The sequence below is a fragment of the Ovis canadensis genome, chromosome 4 (assembly GCF_042477335.2).
Source record: "Ovis canadensis isolate MfBH-ARS-UI-01 breed Bighorn chromosome 4, ARS-UI_OviCan_v2, whole genome shotgun sequence".
NCBI lineage: Eukaryota > Metazoa > Chordata > Mammalia > Artiodactyla > Bovidae > Ovis > Ovis canadensis.
The window spans coordinates 102458427-102482555 of NC_091248.1; the positions used below are offsets into that span (position 1 = coordinate 102458427).

Consider the following 24129-nt stretch of genomic DNA (forward strand, 5'->3'; position numbering starts at 1 on the left):
GTTTATTGTACAGTTAGGGGAAAGTACAGTTGCTTCCAACATGGTTAAGCTCATGTTACTTGCTACATAATATTTCTACAATATAAAAGGTGAAGAACCATGCTTTTGTGGTTCAAAATTAAAAGGTATATAGAAGAAAATGCATTGTCAATAGCAAATTATTTCTTTAATAACAAAATGTTTTGTGGAAACCCAGCTAAGTAAACCAATGGAGCCCAGCCAGGGTTTTGACTACAATAAACGTTAAAATCTTGAGTGACGTTGTGCTCACAGGTTGCTCTATGATTCTTCTTTTTTTATGACTGTCTAGATAAATTATTTATTCAGAGGTGAATTCACCTCACCGCATGTTGCTTGTTGTTGCTAGTCTCTCAGTTGTATCCAACTCTTCTATGACCCCATGGACTGTAGGCCATCAGGCTCCTCTGTCCATGGGATTTCCCAGGCAAGAATACTGGAGTGGGTTGCCATTTCCTCCCCCAGGGGATCTTCCAGACCCAGGGATTGAGTCTACATCTTTGAGTCTCTTGCATTGCAGGCAGATTCTTTACCACTGAGCCACCAGAAAAGTACCACCTGCCTGCTGAATCCCAGTACCTGAATCAGCACCATCTGAATCCCAGTATATGTCAGAAATATCATCCCTTGTTCTGATTTAATACCATTGGTAATGAGGCTTCCAAATTCTCAATTGAATGGCATGAGTTCTCATAAATTGGATTAGTGAGTAGGATAGTTATAATGTCTTTTAAAACTTCAACTTCATCTTGTGTTCCTAGAGGTGCAGAAAACTGCTAAGTTAAAAAAACCAAGTAAAATGTATAAACTTTCAGCTATGAGTAAGGACTGAGAAGCCATTGACTAGGTACGGTGACTAGAGTTGACATCACTACACTCAACAATTGAAAGTTGCCAGAAGTAGAACTAAAATGCTCTCAAAAAAAGAGAAAAAGATAAATATGTGAGGCAATCAATATGCTAATCAAGCAGGTAGGGGAAACCATTTCACCATGAATAGTTCTTAAAATCACCAATGCATACTTTAAATATCTTATGATCTTTTTCAACATTATTGAGGTATAACTGATAAATAAAATCATAAGATATTTAAAGTGTACATCATGGTGATCTGATCTACGTATGCATTATGAAAAGATTATTCCCACCCAGCCCTTAAATACTTCACTGACAGCTTGTGTCCCTCCTGCCTTCCTCTCTCTCTCTTTCATTGGTGACACATTCAAGTATCAGTCCCTTAACCAATCTCAACCATACAGTAATATTATCACCTCTAGTCCCCATGTTTTATATTAGGTCCTCTGACCTTATTTATGTTATAGCCAAATGCTTGTACCCTATTGCTAATATCTCCCTGTTTACCCACTCCCACCCCCTGACTCCTGAGAACCAGTTTTCTATTCTTTATTTCTATCAGTTTTACTTTTATTTGCAAGATTCAATGTATAAATGAAACCATGCAGTATTTGTCCTTCTATGCCTGGCTTATTTTACTTAGCATACTGTATTCAAGGTTTATCCATGTAATTGGAATGGCAGAATTGCCTTTTTTTTTTTTTTCTCTCATGGCTTAATAATATACCATGGTATATGCATACCACATCTTCTTAATCCATTCATTTATTTTTTCCATATTTTGGCTATTGTGGCTAATGCTACAGTGTGAGTGCAGATATCTCTTCAAGATCCTGTTTCATTTCCTTTGAATATGTACCCTGTAGTGGGATTGCTAGATCCCGTGTTAGTATTTTGATCCACTGTTTTCTGTAGTGGTTGCGCCAATTTACATTCCCACCAACAATCCATAGGGGCTCCCTTTTCTTCCACAGCCCTTGTTATCTCTTGCCTTTTGGTGATGCTGTGATTCCTAAAGGGTATGTGATAGCCTTTCTCTCTCTCTCTCTTTCTGCTCACATCTTTATAACCTGCAGAATTTGGCTGGATGGGTAAAGGAAAGTAGGTTGTGTCAAATGAAGTCTCAGCAGTGCTAAAAACTGGCTTTGCGGGCCAACTATCTTCGCCTGGTCTAGGAAAAGGGAAAAGCAATTTAGAACTTTTGTTTGTAGCACCTACCTGATCTAATTTAAAATGCCATTTCTGCATTTGATCTAGGGACCAGATATTCTAGAATTGATATCTCCCTACTTGGCAGAAATAACAGCCCTAGTCCATGATATTTTATGAACCACGCTTATCACCTTTATAGGGTCCTTAGAATTCTTGGAGAATATTAGAGCGTGCTGTTTTATAGAATTCGATTTTGAATAATAAGGATTTCACCACCAAACTAAACAACATCTAATTAAAAGCAACATTCAATTTGTTCAAGGAAATTTTCCTTTGGACTTTTCCTTTTGGGGAAACTACATATTATATAAGATGAATGGAAAACAATTATTTTAGGCCTCTCATTAAAAACATACTGAATTTCCAATTCCTTTCATTCAAAGATGCCTGGAGGTTTAGAAATTGAGCTACTATAAAAATCTGAGATATTTCTTTGATTAATACCAGTGCTTGAAAGAAGGAAAAAACATAGCAACTTGATTCTTCTTTTACTATGTAAAAATTGATTTCTGGATACCTAAATTCATTTCTTATGGAAATAATATGAGTGATGATCCCAACTGCTCCACTGGAACCTGACAAATTATTCCCTCATATATGTCAGTGTCTTTTGGGCTCTTCCTTTCTTCTTGTTCCTTTTCTTCTCTAAAAATATTTCAGCAACTTTTGGAGTAAAAAGAATTTATGGGCTAAATACCTACCTATCAATCATTTTTATTCTGGGCATGAGTAGGGAGCTCTGCTAATGTTTGGGCCATTGTCTATGGTGAAAAGGGAACACGGTGAGTCTTTTTCATGTATGCAGCTTAGGAATGAGACTCAGATAGGAGTGCTCCTGAATCATTTCTGGAATCTGAGGAACTGGTGAATATCCATCAGTTTCAAAACCAACATATAATCATTACCATTGGCTGCTTGCTGCAGCAGCAGCAATAGGAAAATTACCATCAAATTATCATTAGCACCTATACCAATACTTTGCAATTCTAATAACAAGAATTTTAAGACTGATAACATTTACAAAGAACTCACACAACTCACTAGCAAAAACAACCAATCAAACAAGCAAACAGAATAACCTCCCAGACAATCCAACTGAAAAACAGGCAGAGGAACTGAAAAGACAAGTTCTTAAAGAAGATATCCAAGTGGTCAACAGGTACATGAAAAGGCGCTTAACATCACTAATCATTAGAGGAGTACAAATCAAAAGCACGTGAGTTATCATCTCACATCTATTGAAATGGCAATCATGATAGTAGCTTTGGGCTAAGTGAAATAAGTCGGGCAGGGAAAGACAAATACTGCATGGAATCACTTTTACAGGGGCTTCCCTGGTGGCTCAGTGATAAAGAATCTGCCTGCCAATGCAGGAGATGTGGGTTCAATTGCTGGGTTGGGAAAATCCCCTGGAGAAGGAAATGGCAACCCACTCCGATATTGTTGCCTGGGAAATCCCATGGACAGAGGAGCCTGGTGAGACAAAGTCCATGGGGTAGCAAAAGAGTTAGACAGGACTTAGTGACTAAAACAACAACAGTCATTGATATGGGAAATTCATAAAAGCTGAACGCATAGAATGGAGAGGAGAGTGTTGCTTACCAGGGGTTAGAGGGGAGAGCAGGGGGTGGGATGGGGAGATAAAGGTTAAAGGGTACCTGCTTCCAGTTTTAAGATGAATAAGTTCCAGGTATCTAATGCAGGATTGTTATAATTAATAACATTATATACATTAGTTGAAAGTTGCTGAGAGTAAACTTTGAACATTCACACTGCAACAAATGGTAATTATATAATATGATGGAGGTGTTAAATAAAGCTATGGTGGCAATCACTTTTCAATATGTAGGTGTATCAAATCAACACGTTGGTGCTTCAAATGTGTAAAAACATGGCAAAATGGTGTAAATTACTAAAAAACTCTATGCCCTTTTGCTTCTTCTTTTTCTTCTTTGAAATTTATTTTAAACCATCCTCTCTCAAAAAGAGTAATATTTGGATCTTTTTTGACTTGCAGTTCACATTCAAAGCCAAACCACACAGGATTTAATTTAATTCAATAAAATGTCTTATCTACTTGATGAAAAAAGTAGAAGATTGAAACATTATGAATATAAATATTCCTTCCATTTTATAGGTAGATTATGTGGATACAGATTCTCCCACATAACCCTTTAATCTTAAATTATCCAGTTAAATCTGGCAAAGAACAGGTGCACTTTATTATAATTATAACAATATGTTATAATAATCTACTACATTCATATCTGAGATTTGTAAGTCAAAAATAAAAATCTATCTTAAATGTACAGTATGTGAAAAATACTTTTATGTGACCCCCTATAAACAGCACTTTATTCAAAAAGTTATCTCTTAATTTTTCTTTTACACCAAGCTGAAATTTTATGTATGAAGTTATAGAACAACCATAGAATCATTGTTCAAAGGCCTAGCTCTTCTCTACCAAACTCAGAACCTTTTATCTTTACTGCCTAAAATAGACCCCAGTTATCTCACATTTCCCTGTTGAAAACTTATTCCTCCCTCAGTGGCATCAGAAACTTTCTTCTATCTAGCTTTCTGTAGCAGAGGCATCTTCCATGCTTTTATCACTCTCATCCACAAAGTCATACTAATCAGAAAGTCCAGTTAGGCCCATACCCTCTGTCCTTCACTTTATCACAGTAATCTTCTCAAAGGGCGGAATTTACCATACTCCCTCCTAGCTTCAAAGCTCTCCATTTCCCTTAAGATAAACTAGGATCCTTTGCATGGAACGAACTACTATTTTTCACCTGGCCCAACCTCTCCAAACATTTCACTTTCCACAGCTCATCCCTGGCACCTGCACTGGACATGCTTTCTGAAAAGTCCCCTCTCTCTACATTTTGGGGTCTTTGAATTTTATGTATTCTCTGATTACATTACCTCTTCCTTTTTCATTCCTTCATTAATTAGCCAAGATAATTATCTATTGAATACTTACTCTCTGTCAGGCAGTGGAATGTGGTAGGGTGTGAAATGGGGAGCCAAGTAGGCCTGGTCCTTGCACGCCTGGAGGGTGCATATCTCTGACTGTGAGTGCCATCTTCCCTCCAGACTCAGATTTCTTGACCTCACATTCTCTCTTGGCAATATTCCCAGACTGAGCTAGTTGTTTCAGCTTCTGGGAGATCTGGTCTCTGTGTGTACCTTTGGTGTGGTATTTATGTCACAGTTTTTTTTTTTTTTTTTAAGTTTATCTTCCCCATTAGACCCTGAGTTGCTCATGGTAAAGAGGAGGTTTTTTCATCCATAGACTTTCCTACCATGCCTGGGACAGTGCTGGATAACCAGTCCATTGGAAGGGTCTTGGTCTCAAATTTTAAGCATCACACCAGAAAACTGGGTTTCTAAAGATGACCACAAGAGAGTTACCAAGTGAGTACAAGTATACCCAACAGTTTTTAAAGGTCATTTCTGATGCATTTTTCTGTAATACACCTGGCAGACTGCTGATTTTCTATGTCCTAAAAGAATTATTTCCCTCCCTAAAGATGATAATATTTTCAGAAATATGTATTCAATTCTCATCCTAAAGTACACTGTAGCTAGTGGTTTAAAACTTATCACTACATTAGTTTTCTCTTTACATAAAAATCACTCTTTCCTTAAAGATTTCTGTAAATAACAAGACAGTTTTCTTTTTCCTATTCAGTTGCATGCTGATGCATTATAGCCTGAGGAAGGAACATATGCCCCACTCTCATATTTCTAATGCCGTGGTTACCGTAGGACTATTTCTGTGCAGGTTTACTTGGTCTTGAGATATATTTCTCCCAATAAAACCTAGTATAGTATTTTTATATTGATTTATTCTGGGAAAATGAATTCTATGGGATAGTTTACAAAAGTCTTCTTCCTTCTTTTAATAGCCAGAATGGCTACAACAGTCCCTCTATCTTCATTTGACGGTAGCAGCTTCTGAATTCTACTAGAATTTATCGGCAAGGAGGATACTAAAGATAACTGGATTGTAATTATATGAATGCTGTAAGTTCATAACATGGAAGTAATAGAATGTGCTTAATAAAAAGGCAGCAAGATTTTGATAAGAAAATGAAACAATATTCTGAGGCTAGCACTCTATTTCTTTAAATTACATATGCAAACTGCCATCACTATGGTATCTGTTAAAAGGAGAAAATGATGCTGATTTCAGAGCCTAAAACTTTTTCTATGAGGATTTTTATTTCAGTCCATCCATGAAGCCTTATCAAACCATCACACCATGCTTTGACATAGGCAAGTAAAGTAATTCATAGACAAGGAAGCAAGTAACAGATTTTAAAATGCATACATATCTAACTGCAGATCTAATATAATTTCATGTATAATTATTTAGAGAGAATCAAATTTAATGTACCTTTTCCAGCTCCATCTTGCTTGAAATTTTCCCTGCATCATTACTGTATCTGAAAAATAAATTGACCCAGTTTATAATTTCATTAAAATATAATTCTGAAAATCCTAATCAAAATAATATTCTTTACCCTGGAACTGGTTTTGTTTTCTCTTTTCTCTCATTTGCTTCTTGTCCGTTAATGCTTTCTGCAAAACATTAAATAGAAAAAAAATTAAAATGAAGGATTATCAGTGTGTGTGTGTGAAGGTGGAAGCATTATGAGAGGCTGAAAATAAACAAATTCGCTTTGTACTGACATAACCTTCATCATAATAAAGTGTTTTACAAACATCAATATCCTCCCAACATTTTTCTCACTGCATCAAAGCAGTTTATCAGAACCAGATATAACCAAGGTAGAATGTGATGCTGTCTCCAAATAGAATACAGGAATCAAAGGTTCACAAACTGTGCAGAAAAGTCATTTCAGGGTAAAAGAGTACCCTGAGTGTACTGATAAAGACAAAAGGGAGTTTTATCAGACTGGTTGAAGCATAGAAAAGGCATTCTTTTTCTTCCCCTTTGTCAGAGAATGTAAATTCAACCATTAATTGAAGGTAAAATATTTGGGTAATATGACTTCCTGGTATAAATACTGGGAAATAGAGGCAGAGTAAGGATGAATTCATATCATGCCTGTATGGATAATTAATTCAAAATATAATCCTTGAGTTTATCCCATTGCCCAAGTAGCTAGATCCCACTGTGGCCAAAGCAAATGTGATACCATCTATTTCCAGTGCCTGGTTGGTAGATCCACTGAAATAAGTCATCTGAGTAGCCTCCACCTCTGCCTCTGCGCTGATGACCTGCTGGGCCACAGCCTCCACGATGGGCATCACCATGGCAGCTGTAGAGGTGTTGCTAAGCCACATTGACAGGAAGGCGGTACTGCTCATGAACCCCAAGGACAGCCTGAAACAAGAGGGCCTTCAGTATGAATTGTGCTCTCTAACTTCACCAGCTCTGTAGTGCTTACCTGTAAAGGATGTTATTTGTGAGTTAAGAATTCATTTTTACAAAACATAAAGACAGTTAAGGTTTCACTCAGGTAAAGAACTCTGAGAATAGGATAGACAGGTAGAAATCCAAATGGCACATGTAAGACAGGACTTATTACAAGATTTGTCTCCCTGGAAACTGTAAGAGTCTTCTCTTCAAAACCAGAAAAAATGATAAAATTTATAATCAAACTGCAAGTTGGTAGATGGTATAATAGCCTATAATATTACACCAAAATTCAAATGCCCTTCAAAGATGACCCATCTTCAAATACTAGTAAAATAAGGTGCAATTGGCATTTGCATTTAGGATCCCTTATTCTTTCTTTTATATTTGGGTCTTATCTCTGTTTATTTGTATATGTGCCAAGGAAGAACAAGGGCAAGGAGGGAGGTTAATATTTATAAACCTGCTCTTTACTTGTTTATTACTCTGGTTCAGTATACGGTGGGTGGAGGAAATGGTTAAAATCACTAGCTAAAATGAGGTTTCAGATTTTTCTGTAGATTCAATTATTCATGCTCTCCTGAATCTGACATTCCTGCCTGTTGTCAAGAGCTGGATGTATTACATTGTCTCCTCGTACAAATAGAGTAATCCTTCTCCCTTAAAAAATAACATACCTAAAATTATAGGATTTTAAACCATGTCTATAAGCTTTCAGAATCACAGCTAGGGGGAAAAACATGATCTCTTTTGAGTAGGAGGTCCAAGAATATCATTCAGATGCATGTCTTTCCATATAGAACCATTTATGAAATTCTCTTTCTTTTGAAATAGATCTATAAGAAAAATTCCACATCCTACATTCCAACTACAGATAAGGTGGATACTTTCTATGTGAAAAATGAAACAAAACTTTTAAGTAAACTGTTTAAACAATAAACTATTCTTAATAAAAAAATAGAAACAATTTCAATTTAAGGCATTGGCAAAACAATCTCTCAGTACAAAAAGATTGGGAACTGGTAAAACTTTTGTGTGGTGAAAATACCTTAACTTGAAAAATCACTTCGTGGTATAAAGGACAGGACCCTGTCCCACTGTGCAGTGCATGACTCCACCCCCTGGGGCCAGGGAGCAGATGGTCAAAGGAAAGAGACACATTTCTATAGCACTTCAAGAGGCATGGAACACCATTTCATTTTAAGAGTGAAATGTCCTTGATACATACATGTTCTAAAATTTTTAAGTTACAGATGTTTGTACAAAATAGGCTTCATCTGAGATATTGAATGCTTTTTCTGTCTACAAAAGAGTGCTCCATAAATGATAAACACAGACATTGTTATACTCTGACACGAATTATGCAGCACAATTCAATAAATTTTCTTATGTTTAAAGAAAGATGAGATGGGGAGAATCACCTAAGGTTTTAAAGCATAATGCCGTTATGTAAATGATTATGACACTGGAGGTTTTTTTTTTTGTTTTTTGTTTGTTTGTTTGTTTTGTTTTTTTTTTTTAGTTACCATCTATGGGAGAAGGAAATGGCAACCCACTCCAGTGTTCTTGCCTGGAGAATCCCAGGGACAGGGGAGCCTGGTGGGCTGCCGTCTATGGGGTCACACAGAGTCGGACACAACTGAAGTGACTTAGCAGCAGCAGCAGCATGTTCTTAACAAGAGCTAGAATTAAAACCAAAATGGCCAATTAATTTAATGGATTTTGATGGGCAAAATCCTTTTATTTTGGTGGGCAAAATTTATTTTAGTGGGCACATTCTATAGATGAAACTTCTTAATTGATTGTTTTACTCTGGAACAATTCATTTAAAAAGAGAAATGTTCACCTTGGAATTTTTCTGCACATATTTGTATTTTGTCAGTAAATGTCTTTGTCTTTGGTTCTTAACATCCTTCCTGATGATCAAGCGTACTCTTGAACAAGTCTTGAATATGTAATCAGCCCAATAAACAAGATAGTACTGAAATCTACCCTAAAGTCTATCAATCTTGTTTGTTGAGGTACAGGCTTCTCTCAGCTTTGACTCCTACAGAGCATAAAAGGTGAAAGAGTTGTGTGCACTTATTCCAATCTCCCTGTAATTAGACTTGCAGTGAAATTAAAGTTTTTTTCACCTCCAATTCAAGTACCCTTTATATCACTTTCATTTTTGCAGAGAAAAAAAAATCATGAATTACACTGCCATACAAATGATTGCTTGGATGTGCATTACTTATCTGGTTATTTGCTCTGTACAAAAATGGTCTGTATGGAATGTAAACTTGGAGCAGTAAACACAGTACTTACCATGCTGGGTTCACACCCACCATCATCACCATTCTCAGAGCAATCCTTTTGTGCAGATTCCATTTTTCTATGGATGTTGCTAAACAGATGACTCCAATCAGCAGTAGGTGAAAATCTTTGAAATAAGCAGATGCCACCTGAAATTGCAATTAAACCCATGAGTATTTATGCTGACGAGGGAAAAACAGCATTGCACCAGAAAGGCATTATTTTGCTGCTCCTAACTTTGACCTTCAACTACTTAATCTTTCTATTTTGTTGAAAGGAATGCAGATGTATTTGAATACAAATGTAAATCAGTTCCACATCCTTATCCAGAAAAAGTAGTATTAAGAAAAAATATACACAGAGAGAGGGTACCCATATACTGAGTTTTTAAAGACCTGAGTAATGTCAGGCAAGTGCCTTCCACTGCTTAATTTCTCCATCTGTAAACTGGGGCTAATTAGTTTGCAACCCTACAGCAGACTGGCCATGGCTATGATGAGGAAAAGTCTCAAGTCAAGCTCTGGCTCACCAATATCTTCATTATCACCGTTATGCCCAGACTGCAGTCATTCTTTTGTATTTTGAATGGCGATTAGTAGAGCATACAGACACTTGGGCAACCATTTGCAGCAGGATTTACAAAATAATTCTCTGAGAGGTGCATTAATATTTTTCTTTTTTAAAAACAGTTTCTGTGGTCAAATAAGTTTAGAAAACAAAATTTCTTAAGATTCTAAAATTTTATTTCTTGTAGGCCTTCTCCAAACCTTTAAACCCGTGTAAACTCTCACTCTCAAAGAAGGGCATACCCTATGCTACATAGTTTTCAAACTTATCTAATCATAGAAACCTTATTTTAAAGTACCTCATGGTGATATTCAAGAGTCCTGACTTTACAAAATACTTGGCTTAAATTGAATCACAAGGCTGTGTTGAAATCCTCTCCCATGCCATGGCGGGGGGGGCTGTGGTGGCGGGTGGTGGGGGTGGTGGCGGGTGGTGAGGGCGGGGGGCGGGGGAGAAACTGTATTGTGGGTTATATTTCAACTACAAAAGAAAAAAAGACCTGTATCATGGGTTAGTTTTTTAAAGAAGTCTCCACCCACAATATTGGACAGATGAACTTCATGATAGCAGTACTGTACCCAAGCAAAAGACAGAAATCCAGGTGATAAATTACATGCCTGGCATTTTGAATGTGCCGTCTTTCCTGAGAATGTTTCACCTGAGGTCTAGGCAGTTGTGTGCTGAGTGGCTGAGAGTTGCATGGAGACAGGTATTCTGGCTTCAATGCATTTCATGCTTTTAATGGGAAACTGAATCCATTTTCTTCAGATGGGTACCCTTAGATTGTATAAAGGTAAGAAACACCTCTCAGCATGAATAAACTCCTCTCAGTAAGAACAAAAAGGGAATACACATGAAAGTTAATGGGTTTATCTTCTGAAATGGCAGGTTTCTAGGAAAGAAAACAGGGAAGCTTTTTCTTTATTAAAAAAAAAGATTGCTTTTCCAACACTGTATGAGACTGAATTTTGTTGACTAGAAAAAGCTGATGCAGGATGTGAAAGAACTGGCCCTTTTGCTAGGAGGGAGGCCCCGGGCATAGATGACAGCCTAGGAAGATCAGACATGCGTTTCTTCTACTGACACTCACAGCTCAAGTAACCACAGCCTGTGTTTTGCTTTTGTCCACCTGAAGGTGGACACACATGCAGAATTCTAGAGGCAAGGCATGGCTGGAAGTCTGGAGGACTTATGTGGAAGCCTTACCAACAGGCTTTTGTTTTTGTTGTTCAGTCACTAAGTTGTGTCATTAATTCGTGCCTGACTCTTTGCAACCCCGTGGACTGCAGCATGCCAGGCTTCCCTGTCCATCACTATCTCCCTGAGCTTGCTCAAACTCATGTCCATTGAGTCGATGACGCCATCCAACCATTTCATTCTCTGTCGCCCTCTTCTCTTCCTGCCCTCATTCTTTCCCAACATCAAGGTCTTTTCCAATGAGTCAGTTCTTCTCATCAGGTGGCCAAAGTATTGGAGCTTCTACTTCAGCTTCAGTCCTTCTAATGAATATTCAGGTTGATTTCCTTTAGGATTGAGTGGTTTGATCTCCAGGGTTACTGCTCCTTTTAAATACAACTTTCTCACTGGAAGTATCAGCACAAAATAGGGAATCTAATTAAGTCAAACATTCGCAGGAAAACTTACTTCTTTGGAAGGCATGATCCCAAACATCGGGAACATTAAGCCAGGCAGCAACGCTGTTATCGACAAAGGCAAAGCTTCTGTCAGCCAGAATATGGCGACGACAAAGAGGGTGTAGGCACATTCCGCTTCCTGGACAGAGCAAAGGCAAGATGTCAGGTGAAATAACAAGGCTGAGAAATCATTGTTCAAATCGCAGTCACACTTGCTGAATAGAGAAATTAAGAAGAAACTCTGCAGGTCTCTGCTCTTTAGGGCCGCAAATGGTTATTTCTGAGGGTCTCTAAGAGTCAAAATTTAATACACATAAAAAACCAATGACATGAAAACATCCTCATTTCTTATATTTTCTTCACATTTCCTTCAAACTAGGTAAGAGCATGTAGTCAATTTTCTATGCTCATGTCAGCATTTATGGGTGTTTGCCTTTACTTTCCTGTGGCTTGTAAAATTCACACCCTTTCTTTTAACTACGTTTCCTGGTTTCTAGTTGGATGGGACCCATGCACACCAGCTTTCCTCTCTCTCTACTAAAAGGGGAAGTCAACCCAGAAGAAAAAGTTAGGTGTACTTTTTTTGCAGAGAAAAGACACTGCCTAGTTATGTGCATGGTTAAGACTGAATTTGCTCCTAAGTGATGCAGACCTGGAGGTGAAGAGCCTTCTGTTTGGCTTTTTCAGAAAGACAGTCGAGCTTCTATGGAGACACAGGGAACTAAACAGGATAGAGGCTCTTAATGTAGTTTTTTGCTTTGCCAGGTATAAATCTGTGGGTTTCTGGCTTAGGGCATTGTTAAGGAATGGTTGAAATTTATCCTTATATTGGGCCTCCTTGGTTGCTCAGATGGTAAAGACGCTGCCTGCAATGCAAGAGACCTGGGTTCAATCCCTGGGTCAGGAAGATCCCTTGAGAAGGGCATGGCTACCCACTCCAGTAATCTTGACTGGAGAATTGCATGGATAGAGGAGACTGGCATGCTACAGTCCATGGATCACAAAGAGTTGGACATGACTGAGTGACTAATACTTTTACTTTGGCTTACATAAATAATTTTTATATGATATCACTATGTACTAAATGATCAATAAAGGGCAGCATATCTTACAGGGCTTGGTTTTGCTCTCACACTGCTTAATCTCTATAAATTTTGAGCTGCATTTGAAAAATTAACAAATTTATAAAACTCAAAATTTACGAATTTAAAAAACTCAAACTGCTGTCTGAGTTTAATGAGGTCTTTTATTTAAGGTTTTCCCAAAGCAGTAGCATTTCTAGTTTTGTTGCCCTCTGATTCACCTACCTCACGGTGAGTCCTCTGGGCCTGGTCTTTAACTCACCCAACATTCCTGCACCTTCAGGGAGTTTCTAAGAAATTCTTAATAAGACATGATTGTGTCATATCTTTATTGTGCTGTCTTTTTCAAGGAGAAAGAATAAAGGTGTTTTGATGTTGACAATTTTATACAAAGTCTGCCTCTATAATCTTGACAAACAATAAAACAGTGGAGCAAAGCTGAGCCTTGACTAAATCTTTCTGACTTGCTCTGGAGAGAATCTGTGAATATGTGCTTAACTTAAAATGCCCATGTTGGAGAAGGACCAGGTCTGCTTTTTCTCTTAGTTAGAACACATGTGTGTGCGCTCCGTCTCTCAGCCGTATCTCTGACTCTGTGACCTCATGGACTATAACCTGCCAGGCTCCTCCTCTATGGAAATTTCCAGGCAAGAATACTGGAATGGCTTACCATTTCCTACTCCAGGGGACCTTCCCAGTCCATGGATTGTACCCACATCTCTTGCATCTCCTGCATTGGCAGACAGATTCTTTACCACTGTGCCACCTGGGAAGCCTGTTGAAACACACGTATAACCCCCAAACTCTTCACTGTGACTCTATGTTTTCTATCATACTTACAAGGACCTAGATTTCAAAGATAAAATGGACCTTTCTACTATCTTGCCTTTTAATCACAGCCAACCAGTCTCTTGGGCTTCCCTGGTGGCTCAGATGGTAAAGAATCTGCCTGCAATGCAGCAGAGCCAGGTTTGATCCCTAAGTCACGAAGATCCCCTGGAGAAGGAAATGGCTACCCATTCCAGTATTCTTGCCTGGAGAATTCCATGGACAAAGGAGCCTGGTGGGCTACAGTCCATGGAGTCGCAAAAGAGTTGGACACAACTGAACTAACATTTTCACTTTCAGTCTCTTAATCTTATCTATCCCACTGTCATTTTACCTCTCGACTCTGCCCTTCAGCCTCCACTCCAATTCCTCCACTGTAGGCAAAGCTGTTCCAAAACCTGTTGATTTTCCAAAAATTTAATTCATTTTTGTCATTCCTCTGCGTAAGGCTGGATTGGGACTAGCTATCCTGACAACTGTCTGGAGAACCCTTCTACAAGGAACTGCTAAAACATCAGAAAAATAAAAAGAATATGATGCTAGCAAATTCTTTTTACCACACAAAATCCCTGCCATAGTGTTGAAATTTCATTTCCACATGGGTCTACTTCAGCTAGACATTGATAGTCTGCTCAGATGGGGCAAATTTGGGGGCAAAATTTCAAGTGTTAAATCATTAGCTTGTCAAGACAACTTTCATATTTTAACTGGCCCATACATAATTTAAAATGGTCACGTCAGTAATTTTTGATTTGCTTATTGAAAAGAATCCAAAACTTGCATTGAATGCCACCTTCACTCTAACTATAATATGACTCATTCCAGTACTTCCTAAAATATTTCTGAAGAGTCTTATCTACATTCCTTCTTCATATATGAATTCTGATCCCTGCTCCTCATACACTGCTTTTCTAAACTCTAATCCTTAACAGGTAGTCATCCCAGTGTGCCTCCAACACTCTTAAGTCATAGCTTCTACCTGCCTGTGACCATATTCTGGAATGGACACTTTAAACCTAGTTTATGTAGACTAAACAGTTGAAAACTGATGGCCACATCTAAGAAGAAAATACAACTTACAACGGTGTGGGGGTTGGGGGTGTGTGTGTATGTTTGAGTCGAGATTTGCAAACCAGCAGATTTCATATTAGAAATAAAACGCAAATTTCTGGCTTCTCTTGAAAAACTGAGAAATTTGGCAACATTGGGATCATATTCTTCCAGGTCAACAATTCTCCAGACTTGAGAATTCCAATAATTCCCCTTTAAGACTGACTTGCGCTTCTCAGTTTTTCCTGGTGCCTCTGCACCATCTCATAAATTCTCTTACCTGTTTGGCCTTAGATGTCATTTGAGTAAAATCTCTGGTAATAAAAATGCTGCCTACCTGCTCTTCCTTGCAAATCTTACTTTACCCTTTCAGAATCAACCCTTGGATTGCTCATTTGGGTTTCTATCCATGCTTTCATGATTTTATTACATGTAGACATTATTACATTGATAAACAACATATGGTTTTGAGATTAAATAAGATTTTTGGTGTGTATGACGTGAGATGCCAGTTCAGTCCCTGGGTTGGGATGATCCCCTGGAAAAGGACATGGCAACCCACTCCAGTATTCTTGCCTGGAAAATACCATGTGTTGGGCTGCAGAGTCAGACATGACTGAAGTGATCTAGCATACATACATATTTAAAAGCATTTTATTGGAATATTGTGTGAGTTTCTACTGTATAGCAAAGTGAATCAGCTACACATATACATATATCCCCTCTTTTTTGAATTTCCTTTCCATTAGGTCACCACAGAGAATTGAATAAACTTCCCTGTGGTACACAGTAGGTTATAATTAGTTACCTGTTTTACACATGTCATCAGTAGTGTTACATGTCAATCCCAATCTCTCAATTCATCCAACCTCCCTGCTTGGTAGCCATAAATTTGTTCTCTACAACTGCATCTATTTTTCCTTTGTAGATCAGATTATCTATATGTTTTTCATATTGTGCATATATGTGTTAATATTTGATATTTATTTTTCTCCTTCTGGCTTATTTCACTCTGTGTGATTTTTCAACTTGTTTTTACACTCAATGTTTTATTGCTTTCAAATGTGTTCATGTTGATACATATAGACTTATTGTTAATTTTTTTAATGGATATAGCATTTATTTTTATAAATATGTTACAGTTCATTTGTCCATTTTTTCTATTGACGGCTGTCTACGGCTCTTTCCCTCAATTTTTCATTATTATAATGCTACGAACATCTTTATACCTGGATCCATGTGAATATAAGAAAGAGATTTTCTAAGCTATTGTATGAAAGTAATTATCAAAATTTCTGAGTGGAAAGGATGCATTGGAACCTTACTGTTATTGCCCAACTGCTATGCAAGAAGGTTGCATCAATTTACACAGTATTAGCACCAACAACGTGAGAAAGTTCCAATTCACCAGCCACTGGTATATTGGAGTGATTTATTTATTTGAAATCTGATAGTATGGAAAGTTCTTCTTAATTTAATTTGCATTTGCTTGAATACCATTGAAGTATTTTTTCATGGTTGTTGAACATAATTGTTCCTCTCCTGAAAATTACCTTGTTTATAGCGTTTTCTCGTGTTTCTGTTGTTTATTTTTATTGTGAATTTGTGAGGTTATTTTTAGATTCTTAATATTTCTTTATACATGTATATTTATAAATATTATTCTTAGCCTCTGACTTATCTATGAAATTTGATTTATTGTGTTTCTGAGTGATAAGATTTTAATTTTGATTCAATTATTTTAAAGTCCTTTCTGTTATGTTTTGTGTTTTTACTATCCTGTATGAGAAATTCTTTCTATACATATTGTATTCCCATATTTTTTTTCTAAAATTAAAAAAAAATGTTTTCAAATGTGGACCTAAATTGATTTGTATAGGAATCTGATGCCTTTTTTCTAAATGGATAATCAAAATTCCTGATTTCTTTTTAATTAGATGGTCCATCTTTGCCCACTAACTCATGCTACTATATATTTCCTGTGGCAAATTTCTACAAATGCAGACACATGCATTTATGAACTCTATATCTCAATCACTTACACCCCCACCACCTTTCTAAAGGTGGTGAACTGCAGAATTATTAAACTCTTTTAACTACGACAGCTTTTCAATCAGTTTTACAATCGGTAACTCAAGTCCCATATTTTATAATTTTTCAAAGTTGTCTTGATAGTTTTAGGCTTCTACTTTTGAATTTTAGATTTTTATTCAAATTACATGAAATTTATAAAATAAGAAATGGCCTTAAAATATTCTCATCCATGAACTCTTCTTTCATTTAGGTATTCATTAAACTCTTTTCATAATATTTTGTAGTTTTCTCCATAAGGGTCTTGTATTCTCCAAGCCAGGCTTCAACAATATGTGAACTGTGAACTTCTAGATATTCAAGCTGGTTTTTAAAAAGGCAGAGGAACCAGAGATCAAATTGCCAACATCTGTTGGATCATCAAAAAAGCAGGAGAGTTCCAGAAAAACATCTATTTCTGCTTTATTGACTATGCCAAAGCCTTTAACTCTGTGGATCACAACCAACTGGAAAATTCTGAAAGAGATGGGAACACCAGACCATCTGACCTGCCTCTTAGAAATCTGTATGTTCAGTTAGAACTGGACATGGAACAACAGACTGGTTCCAAATAGGAAAAGGAATATGTCAAAGCTGTATATTGTCACCCTGCTTATTTAACTTATATGCAGAGTACATCATGAGAAACGCTGGGCTGAAAGAAGCACAAGCTGGAATCAAGATTGCCGGGAGAAATATCAATAACCTTAGATATGGAGAGGACACCACCCTTATGGCAGAAAGTGAAGAAGAACTAAAGAGCCTCTTGATGAAAGTGAAAGAGGAGAGTGAAAAAGTTGGCTTAAAGCTCAACATTCAGAAAACAAAGATCATGGCATCTGGTCCCATCACTTCGTGGCAAATAGATGGGGAAACAGTGGAAATGGTGGCAGGCTTTACTTTGGGGGCTTCAAAATCACTGCAGATGGTCACTGTAGCTATGACATTAAAAGATGCTTACTCCTTGGAAGAAAAGTTATGACCAACCTAGACAGCATATTAATAAGCAGAGACATTACTTTGCGAACAAAGGTCTGTCTAGTCAAAGCTATGGTTTTTCCAGTAGTCGTGTATGGGTGTGAGAGTTGGACTATAAAGAAAGCTGAGCACCGAAGAATTGATGCTTTTGAATTGTGATATTGAAAGGACTGATGTTGAAGCTGAAACTCCAATACTTTGGCCACCTGATATGAAGAATTGACTCATTGGAGAAGACCCTGATGCTGGCAAAGATTGAAGACAGGAGGAGAAGGGGACCACAGAGGATGAGACGGTTGAATGGTATCACCGACTCAATGGACACGAGTTTGGGATAAACTCCAGGAATCAGTGATGGACAGAAGGCCTGGCGTGCTGTAGTCCATGGGGTCGCAAAGAGTCAGACACGACGAGCGACTGAACTGAACTGACTTAAACTGAATCTTTACTAGATATCTTCATTACTGTTGAAAAAAATAAGAAATTAACTATCATCCTTTCGTATACATTTTTTCTCTTTATAGTTTGGTAGCTTTAAATTTTTCTCCTTCAATGGTTTTCTCCTTCAAAGTCTCATTTATGATGTATCTAAACATGAACTAATATTTAATTAAATTATTTTTTACTTGGAAATGCTCTGAGGATTCATATCTTTTTTAATTCTGAAAAAATTAGCCATTATTACTCTGAATATAATCTCTCTTCTAATCTCTTTTACAAGAATACCTTTCACATGTGTGTTGGGAATTCTGAATCTACCTTCAAATCATTCTTTCATGTAAAACATGTTTACTTATTATGTCTGATTTTTAGGTGAATTCTTAGTATTCTTTTTTGGTTCACTGAGTATGTCTTCAAGTGTACTCAGGTTAAAGTTTATAGTTTCCTCTTAAGTTTTTAAATTTTTAATTCTTTTTAATTTCAGAGAAGACTTTTTCATTTCCAAGATTTCTAACTAGTCATTTTTTTTGTATTCACCTGTTCTTGCTTTATATTTCTTTTAAAAATGAGGATTAATTAATGCACAAAATACTGTACATGTATATTGTATACAATTAGTTGAGTTTTGGACATATGTAGATACTTGTGAAGCTATCACCACAATCAAGGTAATGAACATATCCATCATGTCCAAAAGTTTCCTCAGGCCCCATTTTGGGTTTTGTTTGTTTCTGTGTGTGTGTTAAAGACACATAACATGAGATCTACATTCTTAAAAATTCTAAGTGTACAGTACAATATTAACTATGGACACTGTGTTGTTCAGCAGATTTCTAGAACTTACTCATCTTGCATAACTGAAACTTTCCCCTTTGAACAACTCCCCATCCATTCAACTTTTGGCAACCACCATTCTACTCTATATTTCTATGAGCTTGTCTATTTCATATGCCTCGTAAAGGTGGAATCATGCAGTATTTTTTCTATTACTGGTTTATTTCTCAGCATAATATCTTCCCAGTTTATCCATGTAGCTGCAGATGACAGGATTGCCTCTTTTTCTTTAAGACTGAATAATAAATATTCTGTTGTCTATACATACCACATTTCCTTTATCCATTCATCAGCCCATGGACATTTAGGTTATTCCCATGTTTTGGATATTGTGAAGAATGCTGCAATGAATATGGAAGTACAAATACTCCTTGAATATCCTGATTTCATTTCTTTTGGCTATATATCTATAGGTGAGATTTTTGGATTGTACATATGGTAACTATTTTTAGTTTTTTAAGAAGCCTCCATACTGTTTTCCATAGTGACAGCATCATTTTACATTTTTATTAGCAGTGTACAAAGGTACAAATTTCTCCACATCATCACCAACACTTATCTTTTTTTGGAAAAAAGTAACAGCCATCCTAATAGATGTGAGGCGATAACTTCTGTGGCTTTAATTTGCATTTCCCTGATGATCAATGAAATATTGAGTACCTTTTCATTTGTCTGTTGCTCGTTTGTATATTATCTTTGGAGAATGTGCATTCAAGTCTTCTGTCTATTGTATATTCTTGGTACTCTTATCAAAGATCAGTTGACCATATATGAATGGGTTATTTCTAAGCTCTCTATTCTGTTTCATTGGCCTCAGTATCTGTCTTTATGCCAGTATCATACTGTTTATTTGCTGTAGTGTTGTCATGTATTTTGAAATCAGGAAGTATGGATGCCTCAAGCTTTATTCTCTTTGCTCAGATACCTTTGGTTATTCAGTTTTGTGGTTACATATGAATTTTAAGGGTGTTTTATCTATTTCTGTAAAAAAAAGAAGTCTTTGCAATTTTGATGTGGTTAGCACTAAATTTGTAGATTGCTTTGGGTAGATGGACATATTTTAGCATATTAAATCTTCTAATCCACGAAATGAGATGTCTTTCTATTTATGTGTGTCTCCATTCATTTCTTTCATCAGTGTTTTATAGTTTTCGGTGTAGAAGGTTAAACTCCTTGGTTAAGTTTACTACTAAGTATTTTATTATTTTTGATGCTATTTTAAATGGGATTATTTTCTTAACTTTCTTTTCTGATAGTTGTTAACATGTAGAAAACAACTGATTTTAACATTGGTTTTGTATCCTGCAGCTTTACTACATCAGTTTATTAGTTCTAAGGTTTTTGTAGAGTATTTACGGTTTTCTACACAGAAGATCGTTTACATCTTTCCAATTTGATGACTTTTACTTTCTTTCTTGCCTAATTGCTCTAGTTAGGACTTCTAGTACTGTATTAAATAGAAGTGGTAAGAGTGGGCATCCTTGTCTTCTAGTCTTATAGAAAAGCTTTCAGTTTTTCACCATTGAGGATGGTGTTACATGTGGGCTTGTTATATACATCCCTCATTATGCCAAGGTTCATTCCTTGCACACTTAATTTGTTGAGAGTTTTTTTTTTTTTAAATCATGAAAGGATGTTGAATTTTATTAATGATTTGTCTGCATCTCTTGGGATGATAATGTGATAATTATTTTTACTTTGAAAACCCCATGTATTTGGAAAGTAAATGTCTACTTTAAATGATGGGTGTATCTAAGAAGTCATAACCAGGAAAATTAGAAAATATTTGTAACATAATAAAAATGAAAAGAGAATTTACCAGAATTTGTTGCATGCAGCTGGATATGATCATGTAATTTTTAAAAGAAATCCTTCATTCTGTTAATGTGATACATCACATTAACTGATTGGTATGTATTGAATCATCCTGGTATCCCAGGGATAAATCCCACTTGGTCATGTTGTATGATCCTTTTAATGTGCTAATGAGTTTGATCAGCTAGTATTTGTTGAGGATTTTTATGTGCATGTTTATAGGGATATGAACCTGTGATTTTCTTTCATTGTATTAACTCTTTGCCTGACTCTGGTATCAGGATATTGACCTCATAAAATCAGTTTGAAAGTATTCACTTCTCTTTAATTTTTTGGAAGAGTTTGGAAAGCATTGGCATTAATTCTTTCAAAAAATATTTGGTAGAGTTTACCAGTGAAGCTCTGAGCCTGGGCTTTTCTTTGTTAGGAAGTTTCTGATTATGATTCAAGCACCTCACACTCTTTATTAATCTGTTGAGGATTTTCTGTTTATGACTCCGTCTTCATGGGTTGTATGTTTCTGGAAACTTATCCATTTCTAGATTATTCAATTTGTTGGTGTAATTGATACATTTCTATTTCAAAAATAATGTTACTTATTATGGATCCCTTCCCCCATTTCTCATCTACTGATTTCCCTTACTTTTATCCTATTTGGAGTGTTTCCATCTCTGTTGGTTTCGTTATCAGACCTTCTTAATTGTCTTACCGCAGTTTGAAATTTTGTTTTCAGATTGACCCTGCATGGTATTTGTTTCTGTGTTGTTCCCTTCTGTCCTCCTAAAGCTTTTACAGTTGCCTGCAGCCAGTCCCCAGCTTGCAGTCCAGTATGTGCTCTATCTTGTCAGCCTGAGGTTCAGTCCTGCCAGAACAATGCAAATCCAGCCATCTTGCTGGATCAGGAAGTTTGGGTCAGTCCTGGCTGGGGGCTGGGCAGAAACTGCTTCCTCTGAATGCTTCCACAGACAGCGGTCAGCCTAGCTGTTTTGTTTGGTCATTCAGACCTGCCAAGAAAATCACTCTCTAGCACTTAGTTTGTGGCACTGAAATTAATTCTGACCCCAAAACGACGTGGGAGCACTTTAGACCACAGCTTTCTCTCTCATGTTTGCTCTCCTTGCTTGCTTTTCTGATCCATTTTGATTTATTGAAATGTTTATCAGCGTTGTGCTTATGGTGGAGAATAGGGTGGAGGGGACTTCACTGTACAAATTTCATCCAGACTGCTGACCATAGGCTTTATAGATAGGAAACCTTATTTCAAAGGTGAAGATATTTGCCGAGTAAAGAGACAAATCTGTCCTTCTGACTTGATTGAGTAAGAGGAGGGGACAATAATATTTATGAATGCCTGTGACATACCAGGTATAATACTTGTTTTATGTAGTCCTTCCCCAAATTCTATAAAGTAGGTATTTTAATTCCATGTTGAATGAAGGATCAACAATCACATTGCTAATAATATGTAGTAGAGTTCTACCCAAGTACATTCATGAGAGCACGTCTTATATTTCATTTACTACCCTGTTCCAAGCACTTAAAACAATGGTTGGCATATAGTAAGTGCCTGGCACTTATTAAATGATTGAAGCTTTTTTCCTCAGTGTCTTTCCTACTACTGTTTTTATTCAGATATCTGATCCCTGGGCTTTTTCAGTGCCTCAGTGGTACAGAACCCAACTGTCAATGCAGGAGATGAGGGTTCGATCCCTAGGCTGGGAAGATCCTCTGGAGAAGGAAATGGTAACTCACTCCAGTATATCTGCCTGGGAAATTCCACGGACAGAGGAGCCTGACAGGCTGCAGTCCAAGGGGTCACAAAGAGTCGGACACTATTGAGTAACTAAACAATAAACCTTGATCCCTAGATAGGAGATCCCTATATTCTACTAGGCATAAATTATTTAGTCTAGGAATCTCTTTTCTTTGCCTTTTCTCTTTTCTATTTTCTTTTCTACTTGCCTGGCACTGGATATTTTGATGCCCATCATAATGGGTCTTGATAGTTCTCCTGAGGTTTTCATCTCTTTTGCTAATGAGCTTGAATTGGAACTAAAGCTTTTACTTGCCTGGGTCACTTCCTCATTTCACAATATCATCGTTGTATCTAGTTTTAACCGCCCCAAGAGAGTGCAGCCAGGAACTTGCTACAGAGGCAGAAAAGGCAAATGCTGCTAGGACAAGGCAATGTGGATAATGACTCCCCTCTGACTGAAGTTCTGAGTGTCAAATTATCTTGGGAAATGTGGTTGATTATATTTTAAAATCACCTCAGCTCTCTTTTAAATTATAGTTCTGGATAGAATTGAAATATAAATTAGCCTTTAAAATGCAGTTTTTCACCTCTTCTCCTTTTTAATGACAGACTAACTGATATTAGGGAGTAATTTGGCATATGTGGAATTAGTACATATGTGGGTATGGTTTCTCAGCACAGCTTGAGAAAAGTAGGACCAATCACAAGCCTCAGTCACAGCATTTGATTTTCAAAGAGAATGCACAGCAATTAAAATGGGAGAAAGAAAAATCACGCATTATGAATCTGTGTGCTACAAGAAAAACACTATTATTATATGACAGAGCCTGTAAAGGGCTTTGCATGGTTCCTGACACACCTACCACTACTGTGGCAGGAATTTCTCAAGACTCAGTCCATATTAACTGAAAACCTTAAAGTGACTCCTACTGGCCTCAGATTGGAAGATGGAGAGTAAGAAGCTCAACTACAAAGTTAAGGAAAAATAATTAGCATTTCTTATTCGTTTTCAGCCCAAAATAGGTAGCAAGGGAAGGCAATTAGTGGCTCCACTATGTCAATTACAAGGGAATTTTTATTTCCTTTTCATTTAACTTCCGAAACCAATTAGCAATGGAGATGTTCTGTGTTCACATCCCACGCACACAGAGGAACTGGAAACAGCCAGAGATCACCTTGTTTTCCAACCTGACTACATGCTAGAGTGTGATTAAAAATGCCGGCCGTGGGTTAACTGCTTTAGAGTCACGATGCGTCTTAACCGTGCAGCATCCTGGACTTCACGCCCACAAGTACCTCAGG

General features: G+C 37.0%; 1 protein-coding gene across 2 annotated transcripts in view; it reads right to left on the reverse strand.

Annotated features, from left to right (window-relative positions):
* SLC13A1 (solute carrier family 13 member 1) overlaps window positions 1-24129 on the reverse strand; it is a 102082-nt gene that overhangs the window by 69284 nt on the left and 8669 nt on the right. For both annotated transcript variants that reach the window (XM_069588290.1, XM_069588289.1), the window contains exons 2-6: window positions 11984-12112; window positions 9785-9921; window positions 7257-7444; window positions 6618-6675; window positions 6491-6539 (exon numbers count right to left, since the gene is read on the reverse strand). In XM_069588290.1, the coding sequence (XP_069444391.1) occupies window positions 6491-6539; window positions 6618-6675; window positions 7257-7444; window positions 9785-9921; window positions 11984-12112 (561 nt within the window). The remainder of the gene's footprint in view (window positions 1-6490; window positions 6540-6617; window positions 6676-7256; window positions 7445-9784; window positions 9922-11983; window positions 12113-24129) is intronic.